Source organism: Apis florea, unplaced genomic scaffold (assembly GCF_048593485.1).
Source record: "Apis florea isolate Af1SG1 unplaced genomic scaffold, ASM4859348v1 contig_3203_pilon, whole genome shotgun sequence".
In the NCBI taxonomy this organism is placed as follows: Eukaryota; Metazoa; Arthropoda; class Insecta; order Hymenoptera; family Apidae; genus Apis; species Apis florea.
This window is the reverse complement of record NW_028256723.1, coordinates 8,983,864-8,999,095: the sequence shown is the minus strand read 5'-3', so window position 1 is coordinate 8,999,095 and position 15,232 is coordinate 8,983,864. Positions and strand designations below refer to the sequence as shown.

The window sequence follows — 15,232 nt, the reverse complement described above, 5'->3', positions numbered from 1 at the left end:
TCGCGAGTGTCGATCGATCGAATCGTCGTCTTTGTTCGATATCACTTTTCGTAAAAGTGAATTTGTATATCGAGTGTATTTTGTAATAGTTTCGATCGAATCGGCGGTTTTCGTTCGATTACTTTTCGCGAGTGTCGATCGATCGAATCGTCGTCTTTGTTCGATATCACTTTTCGTAAAAGTGAATTTGTATATCGAGTGTATTTTGTAATAGTATCGGTCTCGTTCGAATCGTTCGATAACATTTCGTAAAAGTGAATTTGTACACGTGTATATCCAGTATATTTTTATTTTCGATCAAATCGTCGTTTACGCTCGATAATTTTTCGTAAAAATCAATTTGTACACGTGTATATCCAGTATATTTTTATTTTCGATCAAATCGTCGTTTACGCTCGATAATTTTTCGTAAAAATCGAACTTGTACACGTGTATATTCAGTATATTTTTATTTTCGATCAAATCGTCGTTTACGCTCGATAATTTTTCGTAAAAATCAATTTGTACACGTGTATATCCAGTATATTTTTATTTTCGATCAAATCGTCGTTTACGCTCGATAATGTTTCGTAAAAATCAATTTGTATATCCGTTACATTTATAGTTTCGATCGAATCGTTATTTTCGTTCGATAACTTTTCGTAAAAACGAATTTATACACGTGTATATTCGTTATATTCATAGTTTTGATCGAATCGTTGTCTTTGTTTGATAATTTTTCGTAAAAATCAATTTGTACACGTGTATTTTCCACTATATTTTTATTTTCGATCAAATCGTCGTTTACGCTCGATAATTTTTCGTAAAAATCAATTTGTACACGTGTATATCCAGTATATTTTTATTTTCGATCAAATCGTCGTTTACGCTCGATAATTTTTCGTAAAAACGAACTTGTACACGTGTATATTCAGTATATTTTTATTTTCGATCAAATCGTCGTTTACGCTCGATAATTTTTCGTAAAAATCAATTTGTACACGTGTATATCCAGTATATTTTTATTTTCGATCAAATCGTCGTTTACGCTCGATAATGTTTCGTAAAAATCAATTTGTATATCCGTTACATTTATAGTTTCGATCGAATCGTTATTTTCGTCCGATAACTTTTCGTAAAAACTAATTTATACACGTGTATATTCATTATATTCATAGTTTTGATCAAATCGTTGTCTTTGTTTGATAATTTTTCAAAAATTAATTTAAAAGTAAAAATCAATTTGTACACGTGTATATTCAGTATATTTTTATTTTCGATCAAATCGTCGTTTACGCTCGATAATTTTTCGTAAAAATCAATTTGTACACGTGTATATCCAGTATATTTTTATTTTCGATCAAATCGTCGTTTACGCTCGATAATGTTTCGTAAAAATCAATTTGTACATCCGTTACATTTATAGTTTCGATCGAATCGTTATTTTCGTTCGATAACTTTTCGTAAAAACGAATTTATACACGTGTATATTCGTTATATTCATAGTTTTGATCAAATCGTTGTCTTTGTTTGATAATTTTTCAAAAATTAATTTAAAAGTAAAAATCAATTTGTACACGTGTATATTCAGTATATTTTTATTTTCGATCAAATCGTCGTTTACGCTCGATAATTTTTCGTAAAAATCAATTTGTACACGTGTATATCCAGTATATCTTTATTTTCGATCAAATCGTCGTTTACGCTCGATAATGTTTCGTAAAAATCAATTTGTATATCCGTTACATTTATAGTTTCGATCGAATCGTCGTCTTTGTTCGATAATTTTTCGTAAAAATCAATTTGTACATCCGTTACATTTATAGTTTCGATCGAATCGTTATTTTCGTTCGATAACTTTTCGTAAAAACGAATTTATACACGTGTATATTCGTTATATTCATAGTTTCGATCGAATCGTTGTCTTTGTTTGATAATTTTTCGTAAAAATCAATTTGTACACGTGTATTTTCCACTATATTTTTATTTTCGATCAAATCGTCGTTTACGTTCGAATTTTTCGTAAAAATCAATTTGTACATCCAGTATATTTGTAGTTTCGATCAAATCGTCGTGAAAGATGAATTTATTTCACGTTTCGATGACAAATTGTTGTTTTTGTTTCGATGACTTTTGTTTCGTGTCGAAAAAAGCGAATTTGTGTATCCACATTGCGTATCCAGTACACGCATATTTATAGTAGACATCGATGTATCGTTTCGATATCAAATTCTTGTTTTCGTTCGATGACTTGTAAAAAGGCCGAGTTTGTATATAGATCGCAGCATTTGTTATTTTATAAAATAAAACACACCGGCTCAAGGGAGTGGAGGAAAAAAAATTGGTATCGTATTCGGAAATATAACGTAACGTATGATTCTCGAAACGGGTCAATGTTTTCGTGTTTTCACGCGTGCGTGCGTTGCGCAACGGAACAATGCGTTTTACCGATCGTTGCGAATAAAAAATATTTCGCCGAGAAAACAAACAAATAGATCGTTGCGTATTTTCAAACTCTCTCTCTCTCTCTCTCTCTCTCTCTTTCTCGTCCAACAAACATCTATAGTCGTCCATTGAGTCTCTCTCTCTCTCTCTCTCAGTCGTTCGACTGAGATCCATCGAATCGGTTGTTCGAAACCGGTAAACCGACTACCATCACCAATGCGACGACCCTCCCTTTACTTAAATCGATCGATAAACAAGGAAAGAGACGTCGAAATGGAAACGAGTCGTCGTAGATCCCCCCCCCCCCCTCCCTCCCTCCTTGTAGCGAATCGCAGTCTGCGAAAAAACCTCTAACCTTGGCGCGGTAAAGAAAGAAAAAAAAAAAAAAAAAAAAAGGAGAGAAGAAGAGATCGATAATCCCAAGGTGTAGCTTTCGGTGGTTCTTTTTCTTTCTCTTTTTCTTTTTCCTTTATCCCTTTCCTCCGTGATGGCCGCTGTTTCGTGATCGATGCTCGATGCTAATGAGCGGCGTCGAGTGACGCTCCGCTCTATTCTATGTTTATTAATCACAGGGGTCCGTTTCCCATCGGGAAACCGGCCGGACTAGTTCGCAAACAACCCCTTTCCCTATCGCCTCGAACCGATCGATGATCTCTATATATCTCCCCCCTCCTCCTTCTTCTTCTATCTTCAGAAACTCGCAAACTCGTTTCGCATTTCTACCCTTTTTTTTTTATCTCGTTTGTAATAATAATAATAATAATAATAATAATAATAATAATAATAATAATAATATTCGACGAGGAAAGGTAGCGAGCGAATATTGATATTTAAAAAAAAAAAAAAAAGCGTTCAAACTTTTTTTCGGCGTTTCGAAATCGAATATACGCGTGAATATATGTGTATATATATATATATATATGTATGTATGTATGTATGTGTATATATACACACGTGGATAGAGGCGGGGAAATTAAGCGGCGTCTTAGGAAACGTCTTAATTAATCCTCTGAAACGTCTATCGCGAATTGCTTCTTGCAGCGGCAATTAGGCGAGATTACGGCGTTGCACAACAGGCCTGAGAAACGTTGGCGTTGCGGCAACGGCCGAGCTTGAATTTTGCTTATCGCGCGACAACGGACGCTTCGAGACGGCTCGCCTCCCCGATGAGGCGAGGCGAGACGGAGCGGGGGGGTGGGGAGGGGAGAGCGGAGGGAGGGAGGTGGGGTCGCTTTCTTTTCGGGTTGATCGACGAAAATTGTTCTTCCGCGAAAATTCTTCTTCGGCTTATCGCCGAAATATCGTGACAACGCAACAAATTTTTCCCGCACGCGTCGGTTAAAACCGATTTTTCGAAGGAATGGAAGGAATTTCGTTTCTCTTCCATTATGTCGCGATTATAACGCGAGTGCCTGCTTAATTGAATCCATGGAGTCGAGAGGCAAGATGCGGTAACGTAAATCGTACGAATCAATCGTATTACCGATTTTTCCCACGATTTTGTGACGATCCCAACAAATTTCGAGCGTAATTGTAAAAAAAAAAATCTTATTACGGTGTTAATAACGCGTGCCGATCGAGTTTATACAATTTGCGACGAATCGTATCAATTTTTGAAAGAATAGTTTTTTCCTCGAATTCAAATTCGAATGGAATAACTTATTATTCGTGTTTTATCACGTATTATAACAATAATAACGCGTGCATCAATTGAATCTGTAAACTTGGTAATCTGCAAATCGTATCAATTTTTTTTACGTTTTAAACTCCAACAAATTCGAACGCGATAATCGAAATTTTATTATTCGCGTTTCATTCGTGAATCGTACATCAATTTTTCCTTCACCTGGTAAATCCAATTTTTGAAATTATAATTTCAAATAATTTTCGAACAAATTCGAGCGTCGTTTCGTCATACGTGTGTTAATAACGCGTGTTAATCGAACCTATGAATCGATGTCGCAACATCGTTCGAAATTTAAAAGAAGAAATTGTTCAAATCTTGCGCAAATCGAAAATATTTTCGCTCGTTTGTTTCAGGAAGGATCGTGTATCGCGCGTGTTCCGTGATGAAATTCCCATGCGTTTGTGTACAACGTGCGTACACGCACATTTATTCCCTTTCTCCCGTGCAAAGTAATAATCCGTATATTGCGATATCGAACATTCGAGATCGAACGTTCGATCGGGAAGCGTGGATTTTGCAAACGGCGACGGTGGTCAAGGCCTGCGACGAAACAAGGATTCTTAGAAAAAACGATATCGCAATTCGTTCGTGTACTACGTGTACACGTAACACCGACAACAACGCGGGAAAAACAATCGAAAGCAGCGACCTCTCCTCTCTTTCAAAACTTGACCAACTGAAAACGCATCGATCGAACGAGTCCACTCCCGAGATAATTTTTTTCCAAGCTTCTCCCTCCCTTCCCCCCTCCCCTCCCTCCTTCGTTCGCGAGAGCATAAAGATAAAGTTAACCGTTAACCGTCGTTCGTTCGATCGTTCGCCTCGTCGAGTCGAAAGGAAAAATTGTCGAAAGAGGAACGAAAATATAAATACACACGATCCCGTAACCTTCCTCGTCTCTCCGTTCCGTGGAAAGATGGTCTCGAGGACGTGGATTATTCTCATTTTCCGGTATTCTCACCGAGGCGGAGACGTTCGACACGGCCACAATTTCAGTTTCTTTTATATATACGTACACACACACACATATATATATATATATATATACACGCGCGACGATCACCTTGGATACCGCGAAACGCGGAACGCTATCGCGTTAATCGTCTGTTCTCTGTACGCGAGCGACCGGTCCCGGGTGTTGAGTGTCGCCTCGTACGGCGAAATACGATTCCGTGGACGTTCCTGGCCTACATTGCCGCTCATTATATGATCGAAAGTAAACGCACCACGGGCACGGACGGAGCGACAGGAAACAATGGGTCACGCCGCGGGACGCAGTCACGGAGACCCCGCCGTTTTCATCAGGTGTACGCCTCTCGTCGTCCGTTCTCTTTGCCGACGAGACTCATTTTCGATTTCCAGCGAATCTCTCTCTCTTTCTTTCTTTCTCTTTTTTTTTCGAAGGAAAGAAGATACGCGACGATTTTTTTTCCTTTTTTTTTTTTTTTTTGAAAGGAAGGAAGGTATGATTTTTCGTGGCGGATTATCAAACGGTTTGAAAAAAAAAGTTTCTTCGCGAGACTACTTTTCCTTCTTTCTTTCTTTCTTTCTGTTTTCTGTTTTCTGTTTTTTTTTTTTTTTTTTTTTTTTTTTAATAAGAAGACAAGTGTAAATGGTTCGTGGAAAGTGTGCCCGTTACAGACATTTAAGGCTTTGCATTACCCGAGGAAGCGTTTCTTTGTGTACTTTCAGAGCGAAGTAATGCACAGCAGATGGCCGTGCCCAACGCAAAGAGCTTGGATCTTATTTCGTGAGATCCTAAGAATTGCATTCGAATGGCATCAAGTGGCAAACATAATTTAAAACTTCGTTTTAATCCCACCTCGCCCTCCTCTCGTGCCCGTCGCTTATCTCGACACCGTCGCCAACGAGAAGCCGATCGAATAAAATTGTAAATTACGATCGTGATGATCTTCGATCAGAACGATCGATTCGACCGGGGAGCACGATTCTTCTCTTAGCGTAAGAATTACGTAACGAAATTAGAAATTAAGCGGGACGTTACGTCACGAGTTATCGACTTTCAAAAAGAGAAATAATAACGGGCCGGAGAGAAAACGAGGTTTCGAGCGTATTAAAATTTATCGAGAAGAAAAAGAAGAAACAAATGTCAATAAATAAAGTCACGCATCAAAAACGGAAAGATAAAAAGTGCTGCACGGCCGCGAAAAGTTTCGCACAAACGGAGAGAAACGTATCGACGATCGTGCGAGCACCGTTCCCCCCACCCCAGCCTAGACTCGTCAAAGAGAGAGGAGAGGAGAGGAGAGGAGAGGAGAGGAGAGGAGAGGAGAGGAGAGGAGGGGAGGGGAGGGGAGGGGAGAGAGAAGGAAAAAAGCGACACATTCCCCCGTTGACATCTTGGCGGCGCAAGCTATGAAAGTGCCTATACAGGTTTTCGAGAAAGCGGTGAAGCGGGCGAAGATAAGGGTGGAAAAACGTCGGGTCGTGTGATCGTGTGGAGGAACGCGGCGGGTGGGGGGGATCACGAGGGGGTTAGAACCTGCGCCTAAGTTTACCCTTTACCGGCGCATGCTCCTCCACCACTTTTCCTCCACCCTGTCGCCGAGGTTTGACTCCCGATATGATCGGAAAAAGGAGCCAGAAGCTAAACTGCCACCACCACCGCCACCCCACCCCTCCGCCCGCCACCCTCGTGAACTCGTTTTCAGCCCCCTGCATTCCCTTCCTCCCTCTCTCTCTCTCTCTCTCTCTCACTCGTTAAACTATCATCACTATCATCCGTTCTCGAAGAGAAGATTCGTTTCGAAACTCGTTTCGAACACGATCCTTTGATCCTCTCTCGTCGCACGAAAAAAAGTATCGACGAGTTATCAACAATTTCTCTCCCTCGAACTATCTTTCCCGTGTTAATGTATTAAAACCGAGCAACGAAGATAATATATATATATATATATATATATATATATATATATATATATGTACATATATAATATATATATAGAAGTATTGGAGAGAGAGAGAGAGAGAGAGTTCTGCACGACGACGAGGCGGGGCAACCCTTCTTTCCGATCAGGCCGTTGAAGTCACCGATACTTCCGATACGCGGCTGATATATACGCGGCGCGTCGTGGCCCTCGTGGCGGTTGGCGGGGGGGTGGGGTGGCCACCCTTTGCGCCCGTTGCGGCGGTTTTCGGAGCGCGGCCGGGGCGCGGCGCCACCGTACAGGCTGCGCGGCGGGCGTCCCTTGGCGCCGCGCGGCCCAACTTTTGTCCAACCTCGCGCCGCTCTACGGAGAGACGCTCGGTTTCGCGCGCCGCGATGGGACGCCGCCGCCGCGTTTCCATCGAGCCATCGCTCGTCCCATCGTTCCACCGCGTGAAAAAAGTATCGTTCCCCCCGCCGCGGCAACGTCGAACGCGCGACGACGTTTCGAGTTGAGGGGAGGGGAGAGGGAGAGAGAGAGGATCGGGCCACGAGAGAGCCGCTCGGGCCGGCGTGGACAATAGTTTCGCCGGGGTGGAAAAGTGCGTGGCTGGAGGGATGACTGCGAGGGCTGCAGGAGGCGAGCGTTCGAGTTAGTCTCGGGCAGAACACAGGCCCAGCAGGATCTACGTCCGCCGCGCCTCGTACACGTACTCGCACACGTATCTCCTCGCGCGTGCAACGAGCTTCCCTTTCTTCCGTTCTCTCGTTCTTTCTTCTTCCCTTTATTCTTCGCGCGCGACCCGTCCTTCGCGAGTTTCTTCGAGAGGAAGAGGAAGAGAAACAGGAGGAAGGCTTGGAACAGGAGTAGTGAGCAGGTGATTGTTTGTGCCTAATGTATATGTATATTTTTCTTTTCCTCTTTTCTTCTTCTTTTCTTTTTTTTTTTTTTTTTTTTTTGTGACGTGTGTCCCCCTCTCGATTCGGGTATCGGCGAATTTCTTTTCTCTCGATCGAACGAAAAGGAGGACGAATAAGGGGGGAGAGGGAAAGAAAGAAGGATTCGTTTGTGGTGATCGCTGGTGACGGTGGTCGTGTTCGTGGTGACGATGGTGGTGATGACGGTGGTGGTGGTGGTGGTGGTGGTGGTTGTTGTGGTTGTCGTCGAGTGGTGGAGAAGTAAAAGCGCGTTCGTTGGCAGCCCTTTGATCGCGATCCTGTACCGCGGTGGTATCTCTTGACGCGCACGCACGTGCAGCCCTGCCTCTTCGGATTATCTGAAAGCCGAAACGCGACCGGCTCGAACGTGACCATTGGACGGATTCCTGATCGTCGCCCGGTCGACTCTCTATCTCGACCGGTCAACCAACTCTCCGTGGGCCGGCCGCGAGAGAGAAAAACGCGAGAACCCGAGAACCGAAGTGATAGCGGTGACTGGCTGACTAGCTCGAATCTAGGCCCAACTGAGAGGGAGAAAGAGAGAGAGAGAGAGTTGATTGAAATCCTGAGAAGCAGCGTGAAAACACGCTCTGTCCTTCTCTTCTTCTTCTTCTTCTTCAACGAGAGCAAAACGTAACCACTTCGTGGTAATCGTCTCTCCCCTTTTCGAAAATATATAATAGAAAGGTTTTTCTCGACGAGTGGAAAATTTTTTGGGAAATTCGGATCGACGGTGGTAGAGCAGGCATCGAAAGAAGTCTCCTCTCTCTCTCTCTCTCTCTCTCGGTTTCCGGAAAAAACGATTCAGGAATCCGTTGCTCGTATTGGAAAAAAAATTGCTTGGAAATCGCTGGTGAAAAAAGTTTGGCGAGTCGATCTCGAGCGAGAAAGGGAAAAAAAGGGGTGGGAAAATCCGATCGGATTCTTATCCGAAGAGAGCGAGAGAGAAAAAGAAGAAGAGGAATATCCGTGAGCGATGTCCCTGAGCGCGGCTCTTGAACTTAGAGGAGCGCATCCTTCGCTCGCCGGAAGATATTGTTACAATCGCCCTCGAACAGCGTCGCGTTGCTTGCCGAACGGGGGTCGCGACGCGAGGGGGCCGCGGGGGCTGCCGTTTATCGTCGACCAGAGTATATTGAGTAGCGTGCGACCGCGCGAAGAAAGTGAGTCCCGTTGCTGCGACCAGCGAAATTCCACGCCGCTCATCGAGGCCCCTCATCGAACACGGACCGACAACACGGGGTACAACCATCCTTCCATCCTTCTCCATCCCCCTTCCTCGCTCGCATTTGAATTTTCCTCGAGTCTCGATCTCGATTGGCAACGATCGTCGACAATGTGCAACGATACTCGTTCCCGCGCAGTGTGACGTGAGGACAGTTATACGGAACAGTGCGTTTTTCTTGTGGAAAAAGACGAATGTACGTGTATACATAGCGTCGAAGCTCGATCGAATCGAAACGTGGTAGTGAGTTTAATTTTACCCAAGCTCGAAGAAGAAGGAGAAGAAGGAGAAGCAGATTCTTCTTAAGGGGCTGTTTTCAACTGTTTCTCTCTTTATCGGTTCGATTTCCATCGCGGCCAGAAACGGAACGAGATGGGCGAACGAGGCTTAAGAAGAAGAAGAGGAGGAGGAGGAGGAGGAGGAAGAAGCGCGATGGCGATGCACGCCGTGTACGCGCGCGCCGGCCCGCGTTGACAAACTAATCCCCGCGTTATATCGGGTGATCGTGAAGCACGCGGTGACACGGTATTTTCGTGGGCGACTGCGACGAATTTTCGCGACGCGTTCTCTCTTTTCCTGACTCGACTCGAGAACCGAGCTCGATTCCAGGCCCAGGAGGAAAATGTGAAACGAGCAAATTTCGTTTCGAGAAGTTTCTCGACGCTTTCCCAGCCCTCGTCAGTTACGAAGAAGATAAATCCTCGTCCATTTTGCGTGTGTCTTCGTACTGTTCGATGGATTCGAAAGAATATTCGAGGAACGAACGAGGATCGATCTTTGTACGATTTATACGATTTCGTTTCGTACGATTGTTCGTCGAATGCGTTTGATTAGCAACGAAACTCGACCGTGTTTCTATTCTAAAAAAAAAAAAAAAAAAAAAGAAGGAAAAAAAGCACGAGGCGTGGAGAAGAGAAATCGATGATCCCGCATCAAGGGGGAATCGATGGTGAGAAGGCAACAGCAACAAGTACGAGGTGTTGGTGGCACGAATCGAGTTACCAGTTGTTTTCGTTTCCGCGTCAACAGCGACTATCATCCACCAACGATGATTAACTCGTGTAACCGGCGAGCGAACGCCGCGGAAATTAAAGTTGCATTATCCGAGGAAACCGGCGCCGGTTAACTCGACTGTCACGAAGTGTGCTTAACACGGTAAACGCGGATTAACGCGTTCGCCGGAAGCGATGCGTCTTTCGCTTCGACAACGTCTACTTCGATTTTTCCTTCCATCCTTAACCATCGTTGATTCACGCCGATTCAATCGAGTTGAAAGATTCGCTCGCGCGTGAAGTTTCGTGAACACGCACGATGGACGCGAGTGGATATAGGATTAAGTTCGAGAATTCTCGAGGATACTTGTAAACATAAGTTTCCTCTTTCGTTCGTTCGTTCGCGAGAGAGAGAGAGAGAGAATCACCTTTTCTCGCGATCTTTTTAATCCCATAAACGAAAAGGAAATGATCGAATTAGAATGATAAAGCGACGCAGAAGAGGACACCGTGTAATCAAAGTTGCTGGCGCGCGCGTCGTCGAGATTCCCGAAAACCACGAATTCCGTCGTAGTAAGCAAAAGTCACCGAGAAACTATCAGGTTGGGAAACTTCGTATAAACCGCACGTAAGAAGTTGGAATAAATTCTTGTTCTACTGAAACTTGGGGGGGGAAGAGGAAGAGGGGAGGGAGGGGGCGAGGAGAACAAGTAGTCGCTTCTGAAACGATTCTTCCTCTTTTTTTTTTTTCCTCCTGAAAAATCTCCTGAATTGCGAGGCTGGGCTGTCGCGTACTCGTCGCGTACAAAATTGCCGTCGAATTCCGAGGAAGAAACGCGAGGGGGAACGCAAGCACGAATTCGTTTCGATTCCTTTCGCCGTTAAATAGTTGAATGACGATGTCGTGAGAAGAAAGTTCGTTACTTCTCTGTAACGAGGAAGAGTATCGAAGTTCGAAGGAGGATACGATGATAAATAAACGTCTCTGAGAGCGAAGAGAACGAAGAAAGCGACATTTTCGTCGATTTGGCGGCGAAGGGGGTCGAGGAGAGAAAGAAAGAAAGAGAGAGAGAGAGAGAGAGAGAGAGAGAGTGAGAGAAAAGGAGGGCGCCGTTTCTCTCGGTGGCGAGAGGGGTCAAGCTGGACGCCCCTTGTGGAACCCCCCTTTGTGGAAACTCGATCCACACACGCTTCCCTCCCTCCCTCCCTATCCACCTCCCTCCTCCTTTCTCCACGTTCGAGAACGTCGTACGAAAATCGTAACGGCGCTCGCGACAAAGGTAACGCTCGGTCACCAACGAGCAATCGAAGGGTTACTGTCTGCGGGACGAGAGAGAAAGGAAGAGGGAGAGTGAAGAGAGGGGGGAGAGAGAGAGGCGGGAGGACGGAGACGAGGGGGTTGGAGGGTGGAGGGTGGCTGGAAAATAAGAAACACAGATACAAAGAGGAGTAGAGGGAGAGGGAGAAAGAGACACCGGGAGAAAAAGAGGAAAGAAGAAAAAGAAGGGAAGCGAGGATCGGCAGGGGTTGGAGAAAAGGGCGGTCGGGGAGCTGAAAATACGAGATCCGCTCTGGTAGGGACCACCTAGCCAGCCTCCGGTCCTTTCCGCGGCGTCTCCCTCCTTCGCGCAGCTTATCCCCACCGAGGCGACGCTCTCCTCTGAACGTGTGAGCCGGGGAGGGTGGTGGGGGGAGCGGGCGGCGCGTGATTGGCCGGCCGGTGGGCCGGCCGGCCCCCACCACGCCGCCCCGGCTCCGCCCGACCCCCTCCACCGGGCGTGCACCTCCTCCAGACATCGCATCGGTCGTTCGGTAGCTCTTAGTTTCAGGTTAGGAGCCTGCTAGGACGGGTCTCGTACTCTCTCTTCCTGAGGTCAGCCGAGACGAGTCGAGACGAGACGGGACGGCACGGGACGAGGCGAGGCGAGGCGAGGGAAAAAAAAAAAAACGAGCGGAGCCAGTGAAGTGTGACCGCGTGCAGTGCATGTTCGTCGGGTTTTTCCGCGCGAGTGTGGGTGTGATGCCGCCGGGAGAAGAAGCGCAGAGAGAGCAGCAGCATCAGCAGCGGGCAGCCTGACGTCCGGCTTGAAAAAAAAAGAAAGAGCCAGGAGAGATTCGAAGATATCCGGTGGTATCCCTCCCGAGGCGAGGGAGACCAGGAAGGCGGCGACAAGCGCGTCGATGACTTTGGTGAACTCGGGAAAGACATTGTGCGATTTCGTGTGACCGTGGGGCCAGTGTGTGGTGCGACGACGGGTCGAGTGTGTTCCGGGACAGTGTCCGGGACTAAGGAACAGGGAGAGACGGTAGCGACGGGCCCGCCGGCCGAGGCGTGCGCCCCAGGAGGCGTCGGCGGCGCCGGCAAACCAAGGGGAACAGTTTCGGCCTCGGCGGAGAAGCTCGAAGCCGTCAAAGTGGCTTCGTCACTGGGCCTCCAGGGGCCATCAGCGCCGATAGGGGCCCAACTACTGGCTACTGCCGGTTCGGAGGATGCACCGTCCGTGTACCACGCGAATCTGCTAGCCAGCAGCAACGCGTCCGTGCTCCAACAGCCCGTTCTAGCGAGCCTGAACACGCCGGCACTGGCCAGCATGCAGGCCTCTGCGGAGGCCAACTCGCTGGACATTCAGGCCATGCAATCCATGGACTGGCTGTTCAAGAAGGAGCGTATATACCTGCTCGCCCAGTTCTGGCAACAGGTAAGTAATAAGTGCCAGATAACGATGTGCGTCGTATCATCGCGTGTGTGTCCTCCCTTCGCCCCCTCTCTCTTTCTCTCTCTTCTCTCTCTTCTTTCTCTCTCTCTCTCTCTCTCTCTCTCTCTCTCTCTCTCGCTCTCTCTTTACACGCGTGTGCACCCTTCCCAGTGTCGGGAAACGGATAATCGCGACCCTCTGCACCCTCGGCCCGATTCTCGCTCACCCGAGGGAAAACGACACAGTCCCCGCGGCTACACCCCGCGGACACTTGTAGCTTCCGGGCCCGGTGGAGCGCGTACATACAACCCTTCCTCCCGTGTGACCAAGTGACTCGGGACCCAAGTGTACGATCTTCTTCCGATCAATTCGATTTTTCGTATTTGTAGACGTGGAACGTGAAAAGGTGTACGTACGATTTACTTCTTACAATTAAATCGAATTATTGGTCAAATTTTCCTTTTCGACCGTGCCGACGCGCGAATTCGAAACGCGAAGAGAGAGAGAGAAGGAGAAGAGAGAGAGAGAGAAAGAGAGATCGTGTCGTGAAAATTTGAAAATCTGGTGACGATTTGTCCCTTTCCTCCTCTTCTCTCGGTCAATCGAATCACGTCTCGCGAGTCTTTCGACCGGTAATTGCTGGTCAGGTTGCCGAGGCCACTTGGCCGAGCCCGAGTTTCAACGAGGGTGCGAGGGTGGCGAAGTTTCCCCGACACTTGCTGTTCGGAGGATAGTTGGGCGATTTAGGGGATAGCTTGACCGACTTGCGGCAAAGTGGCCCACATACAGTGGTTGACAACCTGATTTTCTTTGTGCAGGATTCTCCACGAATCCACGTGTGCTCGTACGCAATAGGGATCGAATCGAAAAGTGTCGTTTTCTTTTCTCGCGTGAAATTTCCAATTTTCGTTTCTCCAATGGATGGACGGAAAGATTTCGGTTCGGTTTTTCCAGGATAGAGAGAATACGTTACGTGCCGGACACGTTAAATTATTTTCCGTAAAGTGATAAAATGTTAGGAACGTTCGAATAATCTTTTTTTCTTCGACGTCCTGTCGAATTTTAAAAAGAGAGATCGATCTCGAAAAATTGATTATCGATGATGGAAGATCGTCGTTTGATAGACAAAATTTTACGAGAAAAGGATGTGAGAGGAGTGATGCGTGCGTTCGAAAGAGAGCCGGTAACTTGTAAACAAAGTATATCGTAAATAAGGGGGAGAAGTTTTTACAAGTCGTTTCCAATTTCGCATATCTTTGACAGGTATTTTCAGGAATGTTATCTACGAAACGAAACGGAAGCGTAATTGCAACAAATTTTCTAACACCGGTGGTCTTGGACGGTTGTGTTACGCGTACGTTTTTTTATCGGTCAACTTCTTTCGAAGTGTCGCCACGCAAAACTTGTTTCGCGATTAATTTCTTTTGTTCCGCGCGGACTGGGCAGAAATACGGTTATTATTTATTTATCTTGCTCGTGCCTCGAGTCAGCGAGGAGAGACGTGATCGAAAATTGACAGCTCTGCACATCTCGTGCGATATTTCCTGACGCTTGATTTTTTTTCTTCTTCTTCTTCTTCTTCTTCTCCCTCTTCTTCTCCTTTTTCTTCTTCTTCTTCTTTACGATTAAATAACCTCGAACCTTTTTTTTTTTTCCACACTGTTGAGATTTCCGATCCGAGCATCTTCGATAACAACGTAATAATTGATAAATTGCCGCGTACGTTCAATTATTTTTTTCAACTTTTACAATTGTTATACACAATAACGCGTACACACAACTTGCCTCTATAATTAAATTACAAAGTTGAGTAAATTTTGATAACAAACATTTATCAAACATCGTTCGGGGGGGGAGGGGGGGGGCACAATCCTGTGCAATAACGATTAATATTTCCAACAAAACGTACGCGTGTATACACACATAGTGTATATACGATTAATAACAAAGTGAACAACAATTACGCAATTTCGCTACTTTAATAATCGCTCGAATCGACAACGAATCGTGCAAACCGCATCGCTCATCATCGGCAACAATCCGGATTACTCTACGCGTGAAACGAAATGATCCTCGTCGAAAAAAAAAAAAAAAGAAAAAATCGAGAAATCAAGGGGGTAAAAAAAAAAAAAGGAGATTAAGATTAACGATTTAACTCCTCCCCTCTTCTTCTCTTTTATCCTCCTTAATAGAATAAAATACTCACGGGGTACAAGATCACGGGGTAACCGGGTCGGGGCTGCTATCGATGCCGCGTAGTTTCATAATTATGCGTATTGATTAGGCCGTAGTCGAGACGTTGGAATCCTTGGAGGCGACAGGGAAAGCCCGTTTATCCGCGAATTCGTGAAACGATTATATATATTGGCAAAGAATTGTCGT

General features: G+C 45.8%; 1 protein-coding gene across 1 annotated transcript in view; it reads left to right on the top strand.

Moving 5' to 3' along the window:
- Positions 1-7,367: 7,367 nt before the first annotated feature.
- The window catches only part of cut (homeobox protein, cut), a 107,695-nt gene continuing 99,830 nt past the window's right edge, over positions 7,368-15,232 (top strand). Inside the window, 2 exon segments of the mRNA XM_086911082.1 lie at positions 7,368-7,876; positions 11,971-12,853. Of these exon segments, the coding sequence (XP_086767208.1) occupies positions 12,746-12,853 (108 nt within the window). The 5' untranslated portion in view covers positions 7,368-7,876; positions 11,971-12,745.